Source organism: Geotrypetes seraphini, chromosome 6 (genome assembly GCF_902459505.1).
Source record: "Geotrypetes seraphini chromosome 6, aGeoSer1.1, whole genome shotgun sequence".
NCBI classification, from domain to species: Eukaryota; Metazoa; Chordata; class Amphibia; order Gymnophiona; family Dermophiidae; genus Geotrypetes; species Geotrypetes seraphini.
This window is the reverse complement of record NC_047089.1, coordinates 180590216-180612438: the sequence shown is the minus strand read 5'-3', so window position 1 is coordinate 180612438 and position 22223 is coordinate 180590216. Positions and strand designations below refer to the sequence as shown.

At 43.7% G+C, this 22223-nt stretch overlaps 1 protein-coding gene across 1 annotated transcript in view; it reads left to right on the top strand.

The window, feature by feature from the left end:
- LMAN2L (lectin, mannose binding 2 like) overlaps positions 1–22223 on the top strand; it is a 48320-nt gene that overhangs the window by 17564 nt on the left and 8533 nt on the right. Inside the window, exons 3-5 of the mRNA XM_033949510.1 lie at positions 2013–2130; positions 4564–4646; positions 16453–16614. Of these exons, the coding sequence (XP_033805401.1) occupies positions 2013–2130; positions 4564–4646; positions 16453–16614 (363 nt within the window). The remainder of the gene's footprint in view (positions 1–2012; positions 2131–4563; positions 4647–16452; positions 16615–22223) is intronic.

The following is a 22223-nucleotide window of genomic DNA, read 5'->3' as shown; positions in this document are numbered from 1 at the left end:
GCTCGTTCATTCAAAGCCGCGGGTTGGCGGCTCCTTGCGCTATCCACTCCTGCATCGGAAGCCTCTCTGATGTCACAACATCAGAGAGGCTTCAGACGCAGGCACGGATCTCACAAGGAGCCGCCACCCGTGGCTTTGAACGAACGAGCCAGCCAGACACGCTGCTGCTCCAGTGGCGTACCAAGGGGGGGGGGGGGGGCGGTCCACTGTTCTCCCTAGAGTGCGGCTCGTCTAGAGAAGTGGTGCCCAACCTGCTTCCTTTCCCTTCTCACTGCTGCCATTGGGGATCAGGCCGGTACCGTGTTCTTTGATCTCCCTGCTTCTCTTCCCTGCGGGGCCAACCAACTCTCGCGGCCCGACGTCAATTTTGACGTTGAGAGGACGTTCTGGCTAGCCAATCGCTGCCTGGCTGCCCGGAACGTCCTTTCCGACGTTAGAATTGACGTCGGGCGGCGAGAGTTGGTCGGCCCCATGCAGAAGAGAAGCAGGAAGATCTCGGCCTGTTCCCGATAGCGGCAGCGGCAGCAGCCTATTCTGCAGCGGCGGTGGCATGGGAAAGGGCAGGAAGGAAGGAAGAAAGAAAGAAAGAAGGAAGGTGGGGTGGGGACAGGGAGCCAGAAAATAAAGCAAAAAATGGGGTACGGAGGAAGGAAGGAAGAAAGAAAGAAGGAGGGGGGACAGGGAACCAGAAACAAAGCAAAAAATGGGGCACGGAATCAGAGAAAGACAGACATAGAGAAAGAAAGAAAAAGTTGGGGGAGGAAATGAGGTGTGGAGGAGAGGAAGCATACAGGAGGCTGAAAGAAGGGAAGAAGTATTGGATGCACAGCCAGAAGAATAAAGTGCAACCAGAGACTGATGAAATTACCAAACAAAGGTAGGAAAATGATTTTATTTTCAATTTAGTGATTGAAATGTGCCAGTTTTGAGAAAGAAAAGATATTGAACTTTAAATGTGGGTGCTGCAGAAAAAAATAGAGTACTTGGAGGGCCGCAGAAAAAATAGTTAATGTCTTATTAAAGAAATGACAATTTTGCATGAGGTAAAACTCTTTATAGTTTATATATCTTTCCTTTTAACTGTTAAAGGAAAGTTTTATAAACTATAAAGAGTTTTACATCTTGCAAAATTGTCATTTCTTTAATAATACATTAACTATTTTTTCTGCGGCCCTCCAAGTACCTACAAATCCAAAATGTGGCCCCGCAAAGGGTTTGAGTTCGAGACCACTGGTTTATATATATATATTTGTACTTTTAGTTTGTGGTCCTGTATTTGCATAGGGGTTATCTGTGTTCTGGTAGGAATGAATGTTGAGAAGCATACACTGTGCTTCGTGTAGTTTAATTTTGTGGTTAACCATTATGTGTTGTTTGATTATTGTGTGTGTATATATGCAAAATGAATGGAAAAATAATATTACAATTAGTACTATTATGGGGCAATGTCTGGGGCGGAGCTTTCGGCCCCCCACCTAAAAAAAACAAACAAACCAACAACAAAAAAGCGTTCAGCTGTCTAGAATGACTATTTGAATAAAGTTGGGATTAAATATGGTAACATCTATGAGGTGAAAAATAGTCAGGTGAATTGCTGGAATGGTGTCTCAGGGTAAGGAAGGATCTATACTTTCTAAGACTAAATATCTTAATAAAAAAATTTGGCCTGCGACTTAGCCTGTGTTTTAGATTTCAGCCCCTTATGTGATTGAGTTTGACACCCCTGCTCTAGGATATACATCACTGATTTCATGGCTGCTATCTTCCCTCCAATGCTTGCCTCCTCACTGCCTTGATTTCTCTTCATATCCCTTGTATTACTGCTGTATCACTACATCTAATATCTCATCCTCGTGATCTGGCTCTTTTTTTCTTCCCTGTCCCATTTGCTCTCTTTTCACTTCTTAGGTAATGTTCATCGAACTCATGCCTCAATGTCCTTCATCACTCTGGTCTCTGATGACTGTTATTTTGGCTTATCTCTTGTTGTTCTAACTTTTATTTTCTATTAGCCTTGCTACCTGAGAGATTGGGAGTTGCAAGTGCACTTCAGGATCCATGGCCAGGGAAAGAAAAACCTAAATGGAGATGGTTTTGCTGTCTGGTTTACAAAGGACAGAATGCAGAGTGGTAAGTACAGAGACTGGATTGTAGTCAATGTATATCTAGAGCATTCAGCACTTATATTATTCCACACACAATGCATCTGCTCTACACACTCGGCATACTCCAACAGCTACATACTAGTCATATTCCAACAGCACCCAATCACATGTTGAACCAAAGTGATACTAGTCTGTATAGTTATCCCATGTCAATGGCATAAGTTAAACTATATAATTAATCCATATACAGTACTTGATTTAAACCCTCAGTAGCGACTTTTTTCACATAGGAACAGAGTCTGTGACTCACTTGCTATCTTCATAGGGTAAGCATGTGATAAACGTTAACGCTATATAATCAGCAAAACTCCTAAATCTGTCCTTTTTTACATGTCTTTGAGTTTAAACAAATATTAAAGTTATCTTCATTATTGAAGTTCTGGACCAGTGCCGACATGGGCCATGCTTTAACAGATTGCATCAGGGAACGATTCTGAACTTAGCGATATGAACTTAATCACCATATAATGAAGATAGGTGTAATATTCATTTAAACTCAGACATGTAAAAAAGACAGATTTAGGAGTTTTGCTATCATATAGCGTTAATGCTTACCACACGCTTACCTTATGAAGTTAGCAAGTGAGTCACAGGCTGTGTTTCTTTGTGGAAAAAAATGTCATTACTGAGGAGTTTAAATCAAGTATATGGATCAAGGTTTACTAATGATATAGTTTACTTCAAATAATGAGACAATGTTAGGAGTTTTTCTTAATTTTGAAGAGTACCTCCCATTAGAGAAATTGTTCTTCAATCATTAGAATTTGAGAGTGGCATAAGAGTAGCACACAGACATATATATTCCACATTTTATTTTTGCTGCAGCTGTTTTTAGTGTCCTTTCTTTGTAATTTAATGTAAAGCTTATATTTGCACAGTAGCAAACATGTTCAGTATGTAGTACAGAAATTAAAAACTAGTTACAATGATCAGATAAGCAGAAAATTCTTGGCAATATGCCTAAAGCACTTATCCAGGAAAGGGGGGGGGGGCACTGGAAAGCTGCTGCCTCTGCACCCAGAGGTTCTGAGGTCAAATCCTGGTGCTGTTCCTTGTGATCCTGGGCAAGTCACTTAATCTTCCAGTGCCTACCTCTTTGAATATCAGCTTTGAAATGCCAAAGCCACAAAAAGGCAGTATACAAGTCCCCATGCTCTTTCCCTAATATGCAGTATCATAAAATCATTTCAAAAAGCACATTAACAAAAATTTGGCTCAGGCATACAGAACTGCAGCATGAACTTAAAGAAGCAGATGCAAAGAAAAGATTGCCTCGATTCTGTCCTTGTGCAATTCAATAAAAAAATGAAGTCCATACAACAGGCCTAGTCCATGACTTTGAAATTTAACAGTCAAGTGACCCCAGTTACTACTTAGTTCAATAGGGAATGGGGTATTTATATACTGCTTGGACAAGGTGTATTAAGCGGTTTACAATCAGGTACTCGAGCATTTTTCCCTATCTATCCACAGGCTCACAGTCTATCTAATATACCAGGGTCACAAGGAGTAGCATGGGATTTGAATTCACAGCCTCAGAGTGTTGAGGCTGTAGTTATAACCACTACACCACACTCTCCTCTTGCTCAAGCACAGTTGTACCCTCTTCTGCCAGCCAAATAGCCAGACTTTTAGACCTTTTCAAAAGCCTACATCAATCCTAAGGTTCCATGAGCTCCATGAGGAAGTTGGCAGCATGTTTCAATCACTGACACTGTCACACTCCTGTACCTGCTCAGTTCAGTGCTGGTGTCAGTGGCTGAAGCACGCCACAGACTTCTTACTGCTCAGACAACACAGGTACAGACCTCTTTCGCTAAACTAAATCATAGGTAGGCCCCTCCAAAGTAGCACAAGGTCAGAGGGAGAAAAAAGATGCTGGATCAAGGGGGCAGTGTGGAGACCAGTCTGAGAGAAAAGAGGAAATGCTGAATCGAGGAAAAAAGAGAGGGGAGAGACTTTGGACCCTGGTAAGGGGAGGAAACCCAGGATGATGAAATATGGGGGAGGGCAAGAGGGAAGAGAAATAGGACTGGGGGAGGGGGAGGGGAAGGGGAGCAGAAGGCTCTGAGGGGGTGGGATCCCTTATGGGTTCTGCCATTGTAAAAAGTTTGGGAATCACTGGGTAAAGTGGTTGGGACTTTATATACCACTTTTTCTGGGGGTGATTACAATTAAAGCGGTTAACATATTTTAGACAGGTACTTATTTTGTAACTGGGGCAATGGAAGTGTTAAGTGACTTGCCCAGAGTCACAAGGAGTTGCAGTGGGAATTGAACTCACAACCTCAGGATGCTGAAGCAGCTGCTCTAACCACTAGGCTACTCCTCCACTCCACTGGCTGCAGGAGCTCTGTGTACCCCAACAACTTTCTAGACCCATCTCTGTATATTTTAGGACCTGTCTTTGGAAGCAAAGATAACTTTGTGGGGCTTGGAATATTTGTGGATACATATCCAAATGAGGAAAAGCAGCATGAGGTAAGAAGCTTGACTATCTGTGTGTCTGCAGCATAAGATGTTAGTAGAAATCTTGTAACTTATATGTGGGCAAGAGATCATGCACTCTGGTAGAATTCTGCTGTCAGGTCATACAAATATGTAATAATGTTCTTATGTTTGCTTTGTGTTGCAAAGAAACTCTCTAAAATTTAAATGGTTTGAGGTGTGTCCTTCAGGAAAAAATTCACAAAATGCCAAAGAATATGTAAAATACAGGGGAAAGTTCTGAGCCCACAGCCCAACTGACAAATCCATTCTTTATAGGATGTGATGGTCTGTTCTTGATCCAGCTTCTGTCACTTATTCTGACATAGATGTAACTTTCATAGCCTGCATGGGAGAGATGAGTGCTGTTTCCTTACTGGCTAATACTAAGGGTAACCATATAGCTCTATATCTGGAGGGCTTCATTTACTACATGAGGGAAATGTAGTCCTCAGAGTAGTCAACACAGAATTCTGAACTACATATCCAATCAGGACTGACAGTGTGTCCTTCAACATGGATCTAATGGTCACGCTATGGATACTGACAGCATTAATGATCTGGAGAGGAGGTGAGTGGTTGCTTTCATCTTGTCTTTTAGTGACTTGCCAAAAATTGAAATTTAAGGACTCAATTGAGCTTTTCGATCCGCATGGGATTACTGCGGCTCTTGGTCTGCATATTAGAGAAATCCAGAGAAGTGCTGTGGAGAATTTATGTTGACCTTGTAATTGTTGGACACAAAAAGACAGAATAATATTCATTATGTTCGACCTGTTTCTCTATAGCCAGACCATTGATGTCCGGAACGTTAACGTTTTTGTGGAAATCTTCTGCAATTCAAGAAGTTGCTTAAAACCCATCTGTTTATCCAAGCTTTTTTAAGTACTGTGCACTAAATTTAAGAATGATGCTGCTTGATAATTGCTTAGATGTGGTCCTGCTGAAGATGCGATGATATAATATTGTGACTTTGTATTTTCCTCTACCTGATGTATGTCTCTTTTTAAAATGTTCATTTTATTATATATGGAAACTTGTGAACCGCCTGGGATAAAGGCAGATTAAAAATGTTTTAAATAAATAAATAAGGACTAGCTGGGAAGGTATCAAAAGGCCAGACTGAATGAATCCCTGAAGAGGTCTGGGTGGAGATGAATAAGCAGATATGCTTTTCCTATTATATTGTATATTTGTAAAATGAGAAAGATGCTGTATATGATGACTTTTTGAAGAGGGCCAAATAGGTAGGAGTAGAGTAGAGGGCCTCCATGCAGGACAACTTGATGAGAACCAGATGGAATGGAAGGGTAGATACTGTGTATGACTGTCTGATTAGACTCATTTAGGAAGTTGTATGGTGGGAGACAATTACTTGATGACTCCCTGATGAGAATTAGGAGGATTTTTTTTTCTTGCAATCATTCTCTAAATGGATTAAGAGTATTCATATTTAGCTGAGGAAGGTCAGGTTGGTTTTGAACCCATCAACTTGGATATAGTGAGACAACAGTGGCTAAGAAGGTAGCACTTTACACTTAATCCTGTCTAATGCAGTGTCTCTCAGTCTGGTTCTGGAGCATACTCTATTTCCTAACTAGTATGGTTTTCAGCATGTTTGAAAAAGCTGGTCTGAAGGGGAACTAGGAGTTGAATAATAATAATAATAATAATAATAATAATAATTTTATTCTTATATACCACCAAAGCCATATAAGTTCGAGGTGGTTTACAGCAAAAGGCACTGGACAATCAGCGAAGAGGTTACAATCAAAGTCAGCAATAGAATCTTACATAGTAAAGAATATGAAAGCTAAAAGGTTCATAGGGTTACAGGATTGAATAAGCAGTGCTGAGTAGGTTCTTAGTTAACAAATCGATTGAACAGACTTATTTTTAATAGTTTTCTAAAATTGAAGTAGGATGAAGATCGCGCAAAAACGTTACTAAGCCAGTCGTTCCATTTGCCTGCCTGGAATGCAAGAGTTCTGTCCAAGAATCTTTTGTAGTGGCAGGCTTTTATTGTCGGATAGGTGAACAGATGAATTCTTTGTGTGGGCCTAAGATAACTAGCCAGATTGAAGTGGGAAACCAGGTAAGTGGGGGCCAGACCAAATATTGATTTATAACATAGACAAGCGAACTTAAACAGGATTTGCGCCTCTAAGGGCAGCTAATGGAGTCTTTGATAGTAGGGGCTTATGTGTTCCCATTTTTTCAGCCTAAAGATCAGTCGAACTGCCGAATTGTGAATGACTCTGAGTCTAAGAATGTTTTTTTTGAAGGAACCAAAGTAAATAATGTTACAATAATCGAGCAAGCTCAGGATGGATGATTGAACCAGTAAGCGGAAGGATGGTGCATCAAAGGATGGTGCATTTTCTGATGGTTCTGAGTTTCCATAGAACCGAAAAGCATTTTTTAACTAGTAAGTCTTTGTGTGCATTTAGAGTGAGGTGGCAGTCCAAGGTGACTCCCAGGAAGTCCTGACCATTCATAGAGTGGTCAATAGGGAAGTCCTGACCATTCAAGTAGATCTCTAAATCCTGAGCTTAATGGACATTCATGTTCTCAATTTTTTTCTCTGTTGGTTGATTATTGAAATTATGCATTAAGAAGTTTTCTTTGTGTAGTTAAAGCATATTCAAAGATTTTAAAGGGACATCTTATTTTAGTGTGTCTTACTGGATGATATTGTAGTTGGAGACATTGTTTTCACGGTTGGCAAAACATGCCTTTATAAGATCACAACAGCAAAACGGTTGTGCAGAATACAATGCACGTAGTTTGCTTGACTAGGGCTTGTGGATCTCCAACATGGTCAAACATTTGATGTCATTTCTAGCTTAGATTATAAATTGTTAGCAGCAACACCTGTTTCCAGTGCAATAGGAATGGTATGCTGAACCATAGGGTTATCCTCGCCTGTTTGTGAGCATTCTTCAGCTCCTCCTCCTTCGTCTCTGCTGTTCCTTTCAGTTCTTCCTGCTGTAGGCGAGTATGAAGGTGTCGTTCTGATCTGCTCCCTTTATTTTTTAAGGTGTTTTTTTTTTTTTCAGTTGTTGGTGGTTTTTATGTGGTTCCAAGACTGGCTGGGCCTGCTTGGAGAGGAGCAGACTCTGTCCGCAGCTGGCAGGTGTATCCTTCAGGGACTTGTTCAGCCAGCCTGCTGAAATTTGTGGAAGTTCAGAGATCTGGCATTTGCTTGATTCCTTTACTTGGTCAAGAGCTTGAGCACAGGCATCCTTTGGGGCGCTCAAGGTGCTGGCTGCAGTTTCACCCCCCTCCTCTTTTTGGCATTCATTGTGACCCAGGGGGATGGAGGTTCAATCTGACTAAAGTCCAGCTGGCACCCCGAAGATATCACCATGACAGCTTACTGGTAGATTGAGGCAGAAATCTCTCCAGATCCAGCTACTCTTTAAACATCTAAGGCAGGCTGCAGCACCCTTTCCGGGCATCTGGTCTGTGGGTACAGTCTGTAATATCCTATGGGGAATTCGAGGGTGGGGTGGGGTGAAAATGCTATTTTTTTTACTTTCTGTAGCTAGAGCTTTATCCCCATCCCCTGTTTTTGCTGGGTTTTGGTCAGTCTTGAAGTGTTTTAAAACCCTTTTTTGCGTCAAAATGCTTCCACTGCAGCTATCTTGAATTTCCCCATTTTTATTTTTCCTTTGTTAAAACATATTATTTTGCCTCTAAATTGGTAGGGATAGTGTCCTCAGACCCTAAAACCCCTGTATCATGCCTTATTTGCGCTGGATGGGTGGTTGAATAGTGCTCTTGTGCCATGTGGCACGGAAAGGAGGGGCGGGAGCTTCGGGCTTAGCCCCTCCATAGATCTCTAGGGCTGGATACTAATAATAATAATAATTTATTCTTATATACCGACAAACCTTCAGTTCAAGGCGGTTCACAGCAAAAACAGTTGAACAAACAATGAATTACAAGCATAGCATCAAATGTTTCTCGGAAAATATAATTACAATTAAGTCAAGTATTTCTCAAACAGATAAGTTTTAAGAATTTTTCAAAATAGATAATAAGACTGAGCTTGAGAAATTAGAGCATTCCAACATGAATTCATTGGTAGATAGGGGAAATGAAACTGCTTCAAGAGCCCTGGGACAGCAGCTCTGTGCACCGTTAGGGTGTAGAAGCTTCAAGTTCACAGCCCCAGAAAAGGTATCTGCTCCGCCCTAAGGAACAAAGAGTCTTGCCCTCTCAGGCCTTGACCACAGAGTTCTTAATCTTCTATGGCAGGCTTCTGTTAAAGGCAGAAATCCACCGATAAGGTCTGCAAACGAGTGGACCATGACACATTCTTTGCTGGAGACTTAGAGCACTTCCTCCCTGAAAGCAAGAGCTGTTCTGGTCTATGGTAATCCTTTGGACATGGATTCGGAGGATGAGGGGTCATATATGATCCCTTTACTATTCCAAAGTGGGACTTCCCTGAGGGGCAAAGTAGCCTCCTGTTAAGGGGACTAGGAGTTATCAGTTATAGAGCAGGGAGAAGATCCCTCCATCCACAAACTTTTTAAATCCTCTGCTTTCCTTGAGAGCTGAAAATACTCTCCGTAAACCCCGTCTTCCCAGTGTTCTTTCTGAGCGGGAACCAGGCTCAGCCCAAGTCTTTTCTGTGGCACCCTGACATGTTGGTCCTAATCACAGAGCCCAGGGAAACCCCTGAATGATCCCTGAGTGGCTAAACCAAAGGCTAGACTAGCCCATGGCTCAGGACTTACAGCAAAAGTTTGCCAAGCCTAAGGTGTATTTCTGGCAGCTCAGGTGTTCAAACGCACTTCCCTACCCAGTAAGAGAAGATAGTTTTAAAAGATCCGCAGGAGTTCAATGTACATATGGTCCTCTGCAAGCAGTTTGAGGCTTTAGCTTTGGAGTTTAATGCCGCGTCCTTGACCTCCTTTGTGGCATATGCCTCTCATCCTAGGCTAAGAATCCAGAGCCTGACATACTTTGAGCTCCTGCCTCTACTTGTGACAACGGACATGGTCTCCATAGCGGAGACTCTCTATGACTTTATCACAGTCATGGGGAAAATCTAGGCTCTCTTTCAGGAGATAGATGTGGTTTGACAAGGGCTTGGATAATCTTATAGCCAGTATACAGTATTATCGGCCCAAATCTTTACCAGACGGGACTCTGAGCAACTAGATGGCAGAATCAGAGGGTCTTTTGTGGCTCCCAGTGCTCTCACTTGTATTCCATGGGAGCCTCTACCCAGAGAGCCTTTCATGATTCCAGACAGAGAGTTTCTGGGATCCAGAGAAACCAAGGTTCATGTTCCCATCCCTCAGTGTCGGCTAAAAAGCTACAATGATGCCAGTCCTTAAGCCACTCCTTTGAATATTGGAGGTTGGCTCTTGGACTTTCTGGAGGCTTGGTAATGTGTAATGTCTGACTGCTGGGTTCTGCACATTATCAGAGAGGGTTCCAAGATAGAGTTCACAAACCTTCTTTCCAACTGGTTCATGGATTTGCCAGCAGGCCGACCAAAACAAACAACCCCCCACCCCCGTAAAAGATCCCAGCAACGCTATGAAAATTTGATATCCAAGCCATAAGAACATAAGATTTGCCATTGCTGGGTCAGACCAGTGGTCCATCGTGCCCAGCAGTCCACTCACGCGGCGGCCCTTAGGTCAAAGACCAGTGCCCTATTTGAGTCTAGCCTTACCGGCGTATGTTCTGGACCAGCAGGAACTTATCTAACCTTTTCTTGAATCCCTGAAGGGTGCTTTCCCCTATAACAGCCTCTGGAACTCACAGCAGCCATTTTTGTTCCCAGTTCTGCACAGGGCAGGAGCATAGGAAAATTGCTTTACTGTTAAGACCACCAGGTTTTAAAAAGTAAGCAGAGAGGTCCGGGAGGTGGGTCACCCAGACGAAAACCATGAATAACTGAAGTCACGAGTTCCAAACCTGTGAATATGGAGGGGGATGTGTACAGAAAATCAGATGGCCAATTGATTCTTCAGTCTCGGATATGAGGCCAGTAGTGCAGGGCTACCCATCCTAGTTCAACTATAACCAGAGACCAGACTTCTGTGCGTGTTCTTCTCTTGGCCTCTGAGAGGCCTAGTGATCCGTTGGATAGCTTATTACACAGAAGCAATGGTTCTGGTAGCACCAGACTGGCCCAATCGCCCATGGTGTGGCATCTTGTACGCCTACAAAAGGAGTGAAGTCTCAGACTCCAACTCTCCAAGTGCTACCAGACACACTCACAGGAGCTGATTATCCTAGAAGTTCTGAGACTCTTTAGTCTTACGGCATGGCTCTTGAGTGCGCAGCATTAGCCCAAAAAGGATATTTAGCAGTAGTTATTGCTACTCTACTTAATAATAATAACTTTATTTTTCTATACCGCCAACACCTAAAAAGTTCTAGGTGGTTCACAGAATAAGAGGACTGGACATTCCAGTGATGATACAAAGCACACAGAAAAACAGTACAATATTTCAATAGTGAAAAATACAATAAGAAACTATGACATAGTCATCAATCAAGTAACACATTTTTTGAACAAATAGGTCTTAACCAATTTTCTAAAGGTGCAATAAGATGCAGATTAAATCAGGTTGTCTAACACCATACTTGAACTTTACCTGCTTGATAAGCCAAAGATCGATCAAAATATTTTTTATAACGGCAATTTTTGGGATTAGGAAAAGTAAATAAACCAGTAGGCCTAGTCGAACAGTACCATTCAAAATGAGAGAGGAAATATAGCAGAGCTAATCCAAATAACATCTTATAGCAAATACAAGCAAATTTGAAAAATATTCTTGCTTAGAGCCAAATAGCTGATGATGGTATCAGTACTTGCTAAGGTATAGGAGATGTTTCATCAGTAATGCACCAGAGAAATGTTAGAGACTAGCAGTTCCTCCATCTCATCCTTACTGGTGCTCCTGCAGGAGGGCTTTGACAAGGATCTGGCAGTAGCGTCCTGCAAGGTTCAAGTAGTAGGACTCTTCTGTTTCCAGGGCCGAGAGAAGGGAGCTTAGCTAGCGACCTGGCCTGACTTAGTCAGGTTCCTGGGGAGTACCCTGAGATTTTGGACTGATTTGAGAACCTTTTCCCTTCTGGAATCTTAATGTACTCTTATAGAGTGTTGGTAGAGCCCCTTATGAGCCCTTCCATGAGGCTTCCCTCACGGATCTGACGATAAAAGCAATTTTTTGGGTGGTGATTACTTCTGCCAGAAGAGCTTCAAAATTACAGGCCTTTATGTTCCTTCTTCCTGCCAAAGGTTGTTTCAGGGTTGTGTGTAAACCAAGAAGTGAGACTGCCAGCATTTCTGCCCACAAGGTCCAAGAAATGAGATAAGGCCTTAAAGGTTTTGAACATCAGAAGAGTTCTACTGCGTTGCTTGGAGTTAACCAATGAGTTGCATCTCTCAGATCATCCTTTCATGGTAACCAGTTCAGCAAGATGAGGCAGGTCTGCTTCCAAGGCTACCATCTCTAGATGAGTTTGTAGACTATGTCCTCTTCATACATTGTGCCTTGAAGGAGATGGGTGTTATTCACTGCAACCATTCGGCAATTCTACCTGAGGAGATTTGTAGATCAGCCATCTGGTCCTCCCTTCATTAAATTCTACAGGATAGACATAGCAGCATGGGATAATGCCAATTTTGGGGTCCTCAGTACTACGAGCAGGCTCCTCTTTCCCACCTGAGATCTTAGAGACTTCTTAGGTACATCCTTATGGTTCAACATACCATTCCTATTACACTAAAAAAAGAGATTAGTTTATTATCTTGATAATATATTTTCCAGTAGATAGGAATAGAATGCTTAACACCCCCATCCAGAAATTATCTGATGCGCCTGCTTTCTGACTCAAGTTTAATGGTCAGCTTCACAGCTAAGATTTTCCTGTCAATTAGACCATGGGATTACGAAGTGTCTGTGTATATAATTACAATAGGAGGAATGTTTGAGCTCCATAAATGTTTAGGTTGTTATTTATTTGTTCATTTTTATAGCACGTCCTCCGCCAAAAGCTCAGAACGGGTTACAATAAAATAAAAATAAAAATTAGGTACTTGGAAGTTCCCTAACTGTCCCGAAGTTATGTTCTTTTTTAAATTATATTTTTCTTCCATTCATGGTCCCTCTCAGAGCTTGTTAATGTTTTAACTACTACTACTATTAGTAATTATTTCTGTAACGCTACCAGATGCACACAGCACTGCACAGAGTCACAAAGAAGAAGATTACCTTGATAGGCGGTATATAAAATCCTAATTTAAAAAAAAAAAGAAAACAGTCCCTGCTCGAAAGAGATTAAAATCTAAACACATTACTGTTCATTCAATGATTGTTTTACATTTAGCCAAACAGATCAGACATTTGGTTTCAGGGCAGTCCCCATACTCCTCCTTCTCCTGTCTTTCCCTAAAGGACTTTTGCCAGCTTTGGTGTGAACTGAAGGGGCAGCAGAGACCAGGGAGGAAAAGGAGGAGCTGAAAAGCTGTGACTGACATCTTCTGCAGAATGCTCGCAAGCAGGCAAGGATAACCCTGTTCTCAGCATACCATTCCTATCTCCTGGAAAATATATTTTCAAGGTAAGAATCTAATCTTCTTTTTTCTAGTGCTAACTCAGAAAGGGCTATTTTTTTTTTTAAAGGATATTCTTCTGTGTGGAGTGCTTTGTAAGCAGTACCCTTAGTAGGTATGAACCAAGAATGTCAAACGGTAACAGGAGATGAAGGCCTTGAAGGCCTAGGGTTGAGTGCTCATATTGTTGATTGAGGTTAATTTTAAGCTCCATGCTGTGTGTGTGTTGCTTTTTTGCCTTTTCTTTCTTTGCATTAATGCCTCTGGATGCCAGCCACAGAAGAAGCGATACACCCCAGGGATGCAGGTACTAGCTGGAATGTCATGGCATGCCTTCATCTTCCCTACTAACTCTCCACCTTTCATTCAGCTTTGGTTTCTTATATGTTCTTTTTTTTAAGTGTTAAACAATTTTTATTGACAAACACAACAAAGCATAAACTATTTGTGCTTCTCATTCATTTACAACCCAGATATTTTACTATTGTCAACCCCCGTGTACCCTCCCTATATCTATGTGTAAATCTGTATATTGAAAATTTTGTAGAACAATCACCAGTCACGATACAGAGTTAACAAACTTGTACAAAACAATAGCTGACCTCTGCCCCCAACCCCTTCCATGTAAAGGACATTTAAAGGACAGTAAAGTTTGGTTCAGACAGAAAAGACTGTGTATGGAGTAAATTATCATGTAAAAATCTGATGCAGCTTGCTGTGGTCTTCCCAGATACCTCTGGTCCCAAACCAACACATTTGATGTGTGCCTCTTTTACCCAGCTTCCAGGTCTTACACTAGGCATTTGCCTAGGTGGGCATACAAGGGGATTTCACAGCAATGGAATAAAATCTTCATATACTGAAACTTTAAAATTACGAGAAAAAAACCTCCAAACAAAAACCCTCCTTTTTTTTCAGACCATAACCTATTTGGGCAAATTTTCAAAAATTTATTTGAAACTTCTGCATGTAAAACAAGGAGTTAAGTGTGCAAACTGACTATATGTATTAAAATTATACATTTAAGTTCATAGCATATATTTAGTATTTAGCCTGATTTTGTAAAAGGTAAACATCTGTTTAGCTGCAGAACCACTCGATGGATTGAATTTGTCTGAATCTAGTGTTTGCAAACTGGTGCAGTTTTGTATGTACACAGATATAGAAACATAGAAATAGACGGCAGATAAGGGCCACGGCCCATCCAGTCTGCCCACCCTAATGACCCTCCCCTACCTTTGCCTTGTGAATAGATCCCGTGTCGATCCCATTTGGCCTTAAAATCAGGCACGCTGCTGGCCTCAATCACCTCCAGTGGTAGACTATTCCAGCGATCAACCACTCTTTCAGTGAAAAAGAATTTCCTGGTGTCATCTCGTAGTTTCCCACCCCTGATTTTCCACGGATGCCCTCTTGTTGCCGCGGATCCCTTGAAAAAGAAGATATCTTCCTCCGCCTCGATGCGGCCCGTGAGATACTTGAACATCTCGATCATGTCCCCCCTCTCTCTGTGCTCCTCGAGCGAGTATAGCTATAATTTGTCTAACCGTTCTTCATACGGGAGATCCTTGAGTCCCGAGACCATCCGGGTGGCCATTCTCTGAACCGACTCCAGTCTCAGCACATCCTTGCGATAATGCGGCCTCCAGAATTGCACACAGTATTCCAGGTGCCGGTAAAGCTCCGGTGGAGTTGCGCTATTTATGTGCTATAATACTCTTTATTGTGGTGTGTTTTGGCAATATTGTAGAATGAAGTACCCAAATTCCTCCCTAAGAGGTGTGATGTCAACTAGTAAGAGGTTGGAGAGCTACAGATACATGGGTAGCAAATCTAGCAAGAGCATCTCCAAGCCCAGAAAATGAGGTCAAAATGGTGGCGGTAGCAGGGCCTAATTTGTGCAAAGTGGTAAATGGCACAGTATAGGACCAGAATTGTCTGCTGTGCTATTTGCTGAACTGCTGCCAGTACTGGAGGGTCTATGTGTAGAAGTCTGCTCAGTTCAGAAAGATCATGAATGCTGTGGGAGAGATTAAGCAGGGTCTCTTAGATCTTGGTAAAAGACAAGATGGAATCGCACATGAAAGGAGTTGAAGGAGTTACTAGAAGAGACTGTATAAATAGGGCACAATGGAGAAAAACAGATTTTGACCTTTGGAAGAAACTGGAAGACCTTGAAAACCACACCCACAGATGCAACTCGAGGATTCATGGCATATTGGAGGACACTTAAAGATACAAAATGTGTGGCATAGGAAATATGTGAGGATATACTGTGGCAGGTCCCCTGAAACTTCTTGAACAAGCACACAGAGCTTTGGGGTATTTTGATGCCAACCAGCCATGGGACATAGTAATCTGTCTTAATAGCTTAAGAGGAAATACATCAATTTGCGAGGAAACAGGAGAAGTACCATTGGTAAGACATTTTCGTAGTGCTATTTCAAGATCTAACCCCAGTGTCCTGCAGGTTACTGATATAGATGGCTCTTTCTCTTTGCCCCCACCTTTATCATGGGGGGAGGGGACAATCATATGAATAAAGGAACTGTGGAGGCTTGAGCTGCATCAGTGGCTTTTCAGGCTAAAAATCTCCCCAAGGAAGTGGGAACTATGGAAGCATCTGCAGGATACACCCCATCGAGTCCTAATTGGTAACAGGTCCAACCTGACAGATGCCTGTGCTGTATCCCAAGGATCAGTGCTTCCAGACCAGTGAAGTGAAGAGTAGCTTGAGAATTTTCTTGTTTTTGGTTTTCTTCTGGGGGGAGGTCAGAGGTCTTTGGGGGGGGGGGGCTCTCTGTGGTGAGCTTTCTGTTGACCTAATTGGTACCTGTGGGTTTGGTGAGATAGATGATGTATCATCCCAGCTATGCAACTTTTGTTTAATTTTCCCTTTGGTTAAATTTTGGCTATTTGGTTAGGACTTAGCCTATGCCAATTACAAGTGGAGATAATTTGTTTTCATACTAATATAATAGTTTTGAATTGTCTTTTCATTCTTGAAATTTTTTTTTTTATTTCCATTGGGTAGTTCCATATGAATGTTTAATATTTAATAAAGAATGAATAAAGAGGTGAATCTTTTAGAGCCTGAGTGATTAGAACTTATAATACAGTGCTGCTTTTCCTGCTGTCTATAGTCAGAGCTTCTCTTAATCATGAAGTTAATTAACATCACCTCTGAAACCTCTCATTCTCCCACAGCGAATCTTTCCATATATTTCAGCCATGGTGAATAATGGCTCGCTAACATATGATCATAGCAGGGATGGCAGACCCACAGAGCTTGGAGGCTGCACCGCCATGGTGCGAAATCTCGACCACGACACCTTCTTGGTGATACGCTATGTGAAACGCAGACTTACTGTGAGTATGTGCTGCCATATCTCTGATATAAACTTTTAAATCCCTCTCGTTTGTTGCTGCCTTTCCTAGAAAATATTGTAAAGTTCGTGTTTTATCAAGTTTAGTGATGAGAATCCTCCTAGTCAGGAAATAATTATACAGTGGTGTTGTATTTTTGGAAATGACATCTTCCAGTATGCATGTGCTACAAGTTGTCCAAAATTTGGTTATTTGTGCTTTATTTGGGATTGGAAAGTATGAGCATGTTATCCCAGGACAAGCAGGCAGCATATTCTTGACTGATGGGTGACGGCACCGACGGAGCCCCGGTACGGACAATTTTAGAGTGATTGCACTCTAAGAACTTGGAAAGTTCTAGTAGGCCGCACCGCGCACGCGCGAGTGCCTTCCTGCCCGACAGAGGCGCGCGGTCCCCAGTTTCTTAGTTTCCGCGGAGCTAAGAAGACGCGTTTCTTTCAACGGCTGTTGAAGACTTTTTTCATATCGCCTTCCCGCTCGCGTAAACCCTTAAGGAAATATTGTTTCTTTTATTTTCTTTTCTTTAAAAAAAAACAAAAAAACTTTGGGTTTTTTTTTCACTTCTTTCAATTTCGCCCCGGTGGGGCCTGTTGCCACCATCGAGGCCTCGGCCTTCGATTTGACAGAAGCCGTTTTTACCTTCATGCCCCCTCAACCCGGGTTTAAGAAGTGCCAGCGGTGTGCACGACCAATTTCACTCACGACCCACACAACTGGTGTCTACAGTGTCTTGATCCTGACCATCGAGCGTCTACCTGCACCCACTGTGCGACTTTAAAAAAGAGAACTCTGAAAAATCGGCAGATCCAGCAGCAATTATTGTTTGGTGCTGAGATGTCTGACTCTGCGGCACCGGCACCGACATCGGCCCCGTCTCAGTCGGCACCCACCTCGTCGACACCGCGCGATACCGCGTCGGCGTCGCATCCCTCAGGTAAGCCGGCTAAGAAGCCTTCCCCATTGGAGCGTCCTCCGGTTTCAGTAGCAGCGAGCCCAGTCCTGCCGACCTCGAGGCGTCCACGGAAGCGCTCCGCCCCAATAGAGGTGAGCCCCTCGACCTCGGGTTCCTCATCCTCGGGGCGTAGAGTGGCACCGCAGGTACCGCAGAAGAAAAAGGCGGTACCGGTGCCTTCGCTGGACGAGCGGATCGCCGCTGTCCTGCAGGTGCAGCTTAAGGAACAGTTGCAACAACTCCTTCCTGCACTTTTGGCACCGAGCCTTCCGGTCCCGGTCCGGTCTGAGCCACCGATACCGACAGTGGAGCAGCCCCTTCTTTAGGCATCCACTTTGTCGGTACCGGTACATTCTGCTTCCTCGGTCTCCATGCCAGTCCTCGCACCAGAACCGAGAGCTCAACACCAGGCTGTTCAGACTTCGGCACCGATGCAGCCCTTAACGTCTCCCGGTACCGTGTCTATGAGGTCAGGTAAGTCGGCACGCAAATCCCGACACCTGGAACCCTCCACACCGGAATCTCGAGACTGCAGTTTTCAGGTTCGGGATCCTGATCTGTGGGGTGACTCAGAGGACCCTCTTCTCTCTGAAGGGGAATGTTCATCTGGTGATGAGGATCCTTCTGCTTTAGACCCATCCTCTAAACCAGATGTAACCTCTTTCTCATCTTTTTTAAAAGAGATGTGTGACTCTCTCTCTATTCCCTTGGAGGCTGAGTCAAAGAAATCCAAAGCTTTTCTTGATGCACTGGATTTTGACCAACCTCCAAGGGAATATCTCAAATTACCTCTCCATGACATCTTGAGAGAGACGTTTTACAAGAATTTAGAGACACCTTTGACCATCCCTGGAGCCCCCTGCAAGTTAGACTCCTTATATAAAGTCATCCCGATTCCTGGGTTTGACAAACCACAGCTCCCACATGAGTCTCTATTAGTGGAATCCACTCTAAAGAAATCCACGGGAGCTAGTGTATACGCCTCAGTCCCTCCTGGCAGAGAAGGTAAAGCCATGGACAAATTTAGCAAGAGGTTGTACCAGAATGCGATGTTAGCCAACAGGTCAGGGAATTACGCTTTCCACTTCTCATTCTATCTCAAGCATCTCATACAAAATCTGTCTGCTTTTGAGAAGTACCTCCCTGACCGTAAAAAATCTGCCTTTTGCCAAACTTCTTCATCGCTCTTACAACTTCGAAAGTTCATGGTCAGGTCGATCTATGACACCTTTGAGCTGACCTCTCGGGCCACAGGTATGTCGGTGGCCATGCGCCGACTGGCATGGCTCAGAGTGTCAGAACTTGATGTCAATCATCAGGATCGACTGGCTAATGCACCTTGCCTGGGGGATGAGCTGTTTGGAGAATCCATGGACTCCACTACTCAAAAGCTTTCGGCTCATGAAACTAGGTGGGATACTCTCCTCAAAACAAAAAAGAAGACCCCCACCTACCAAGCCTTTTCGTCAGCAATCGGCCTACCAGCGTCAATTTGTGGCTCGTCCTTTGCCACCGGCAGCTCAACAACCCAGGCGTCAGAGGCAACAACAAAGGCAAAACACTAGACATGCACAGCAGCAACAACAGGTGAAGCCTCCTCCTCCACAAAAACCTTCACAACCCTTTTGACTTGGTTCTCCAGGACATAGCCAGTATCCCTCCATCTGCCCATCTTCCGCTGCCTATAGGAGGACGCCTCACTCATTTCATAAGCCGTTGGGAAACCATCACCTCGGACCAGTGGGTCCTCAACATCATCCGCCACGGCTACTCTCTCAACTTTCAGACTCTTCCTGCCCAAGGTCTACCAAAAGAGTCTGCTTTGAACACTCCTCAGTCTTCCCTCCTTTTTCAAGAGGTTCAATCCCTCCTCCTTCTGAACGCCATAGAGGAAGTTCCTCTAGATCAAAAGGGGCAAGGATTCTACTCCCGTTATTTTCTAGTTCCCAAAAAGACAGGAGATTTCAGACCCATCCTAGATCTTCGCGATCTTAACAAATGCTTGGTCAAAGAGAAATTCAGAATGCTTTCTCTGGCCACTCTTTACCCTCTTCTCAATCAAGGCGACTGGCTATGTTACCTCGATCTCAAAGAAGCATACACTCATATACTGGTCAATCTGGCCTCCAGACAGTACCTACGCTTCATGATCAATCGTTGTCATTACCAATACAAGGTGCTACCCTTCGGTCTTGCCTCCTCTCCAAGAGTATTCACCAAATGTCTGATTGTGGTGGCTGCCTTTCTACGCTTTCACCACCTTCAGGTCTTTCCTTACCTGGACGACTGGTTAATCAAGGCCAATTCATCTCAGACTGTTCTCCTGGCCACCAACCAAACCATCCTGTTTCTTCAACTTCTGGGGTTCGAGATCAATCTACCCAAATCTCATCTCATCCCCACTCAGAGACTTCAATTCATCGGAGCTGTCTTGGACACAGTCCTCATGAGAGCGTTCCTGCCATCCAACCGTCTTCAAACGCTTCAATATCTATGTCAGCAGGTGCTTCCACAACGTTCCATCTCTGCCAAGCAAATGATGATACTCTTGGGTCACATGGCTTCCACAGTTCATGTCACACCCTTCGCACGTCTTCACCTGCGCACTCCTCAATGGACCCTAGCTACCCAGTGGTCCCAAGCGATGGATCCTTGCTCACGTCACATATCTATGACATCATCTCTTCGTCAGTCTCTACAATGCTGGTTGATATCCTTAAATCTCTCCAGAGGTCTTCTCTTCCATCTACCTCCTCATCAACTTATCATCACCACCGATGCCTCCCCTTACGCCTGGGGAGCTCATTTGAACGAGTTCCAAACTCAAGGACTTTGGACAGCTCAGGAAATGAAGCATCACATCAATTTCCTGGAACTCAGAGCGATGTTTTATGCCCTCAAGGCCTTCCAACATCTTCTCTTTCCTCAAGTCCTCCTGCTGTGCACAGACAATCAAGTTGCGATGTACTACATCAACAAAGAGGGTGGGACAGGCTCTCGCCTCTTGTGCCAGGAAGCCCAGAAGATCTGGACTTGGGCCATCTATTCCTGAAAGCTATCTACATTCAGGGAGAACAGAATTCCTTGGCGGACAAGCTCAGCAGAATTCTCCAGCCTCATGAGTGGACACTCGATCCTTTAACTCTGCAGTCCATCTTCGCTCAATGGGGCACTCCTCAGATAGACCTTTTTGCAGCTCCTCACAATCACCAGCTGCCCCTTTTTTGCTCCATACTCTACTCTCCTCACCGTCTGGCAGCGGATGCATTTCTCCTCGACTGGTCCAATCTGTTCCTGTACGCTTTCCTTCCTCTGCCTCTCATGTTGAGAACCTTGTTCAAGCTCAAGAGGGAACGAGCCACCATGATTCTGATTGCTCCGAGGTGGCCCAGGCAACATTGGTTCTCCCTTCTACTTCAACTCAGTTCCAGGGAACCTTTTCTTCTTCCACTGTTTCCTTCTCTGCTTACACAGCATCAGGAGACCCTTCTACATCCCAACCTCCAGTCTCTGCACCTGACAGCTTGGTATCTCTCGGGCTGACTTCTCATGATACTCTTTTGTCTCAGCCCGTTCATTCCATTCTAGATGCCTCCAGGAAACCAGCCACTCTGCAATGTTACCATCAGAAGTGGACACGATTTTCTTCCTGGTGTCTTCTTCATCATCTTGATCCCACTTCCCTGGCAGTGGAGACATTGTTGGATTATCTTCTTTCTTTGTCTGACTCTGGCCTTAAGTCTACTTCCATCAGAGTCCACCTCAGTGCTATTGCTGCTTTTCATGAGCCGGTTCATGGAAAACTTCTCTCAGCTCATCCCTTGGTGTCCAGGTTCATGCGGGGTCTTTTCGATGTGAAACCACCTCTTAAAGCCCCTCCTGTAATCTGGGATCTCAATGTGGTTCTTTCCGCCTTAATGAAGCCTCCATTTGAACCTTTGGCTACCACTCCTTTCAAGTTTCTCACTTGGAAAGTACTTTTCCTTATTGCTCTTACCTCTGCCAGGAGGGTCAGTGAGCTACATGCACTAGTTGCAGATCCACCTTTTATGGTCTTTCATCATGACAAGGTGGTTCTGTGTATACATCCAAAGTTTCTCCCTAAGGTTGTCTCTGAATTCCATCTCAACCAATCCATTGTTCTGCCTGTCTTCTTTCCGAAACCTCACTCTCATTCTGGTGAACAGGCTCTGCATACTTTGGACTGTAAGAGGGCTCTAGCTTACTATCTAAAGCGTACGAAATCCCACAGATCAGCTCCCCAACTCTTTCTGTCCTTTGATCCAAATAAATTGGGACGTCCTGTTTCTAAACGTACGTTGTCTAATTGGCTGGCAGCGTGCATTTCATTCTGTTATGCTCAGACCGGACTGACACTGGAAGGTTCTGTCACGGCCCATAGAGTTCGAGCTATGGCAGCATCTGTAGCTTTCCTCCGTTCCACTCCTATTGAGGAAATATGCAAGGCTGCTACTTGGTCCTCAGTTCATACTTTTACATCTCATTATTGTCTGGATGCATTCTCCAGACGGGATGGACACTTCAGCCAATCTGTTTTGCAAAATTTGTTTTCCTAATGGCCAACCTTCCCTCCATCCCTCTTTTTGTTAGCTTGGAGGTCACCCATCAGTCAAGAATA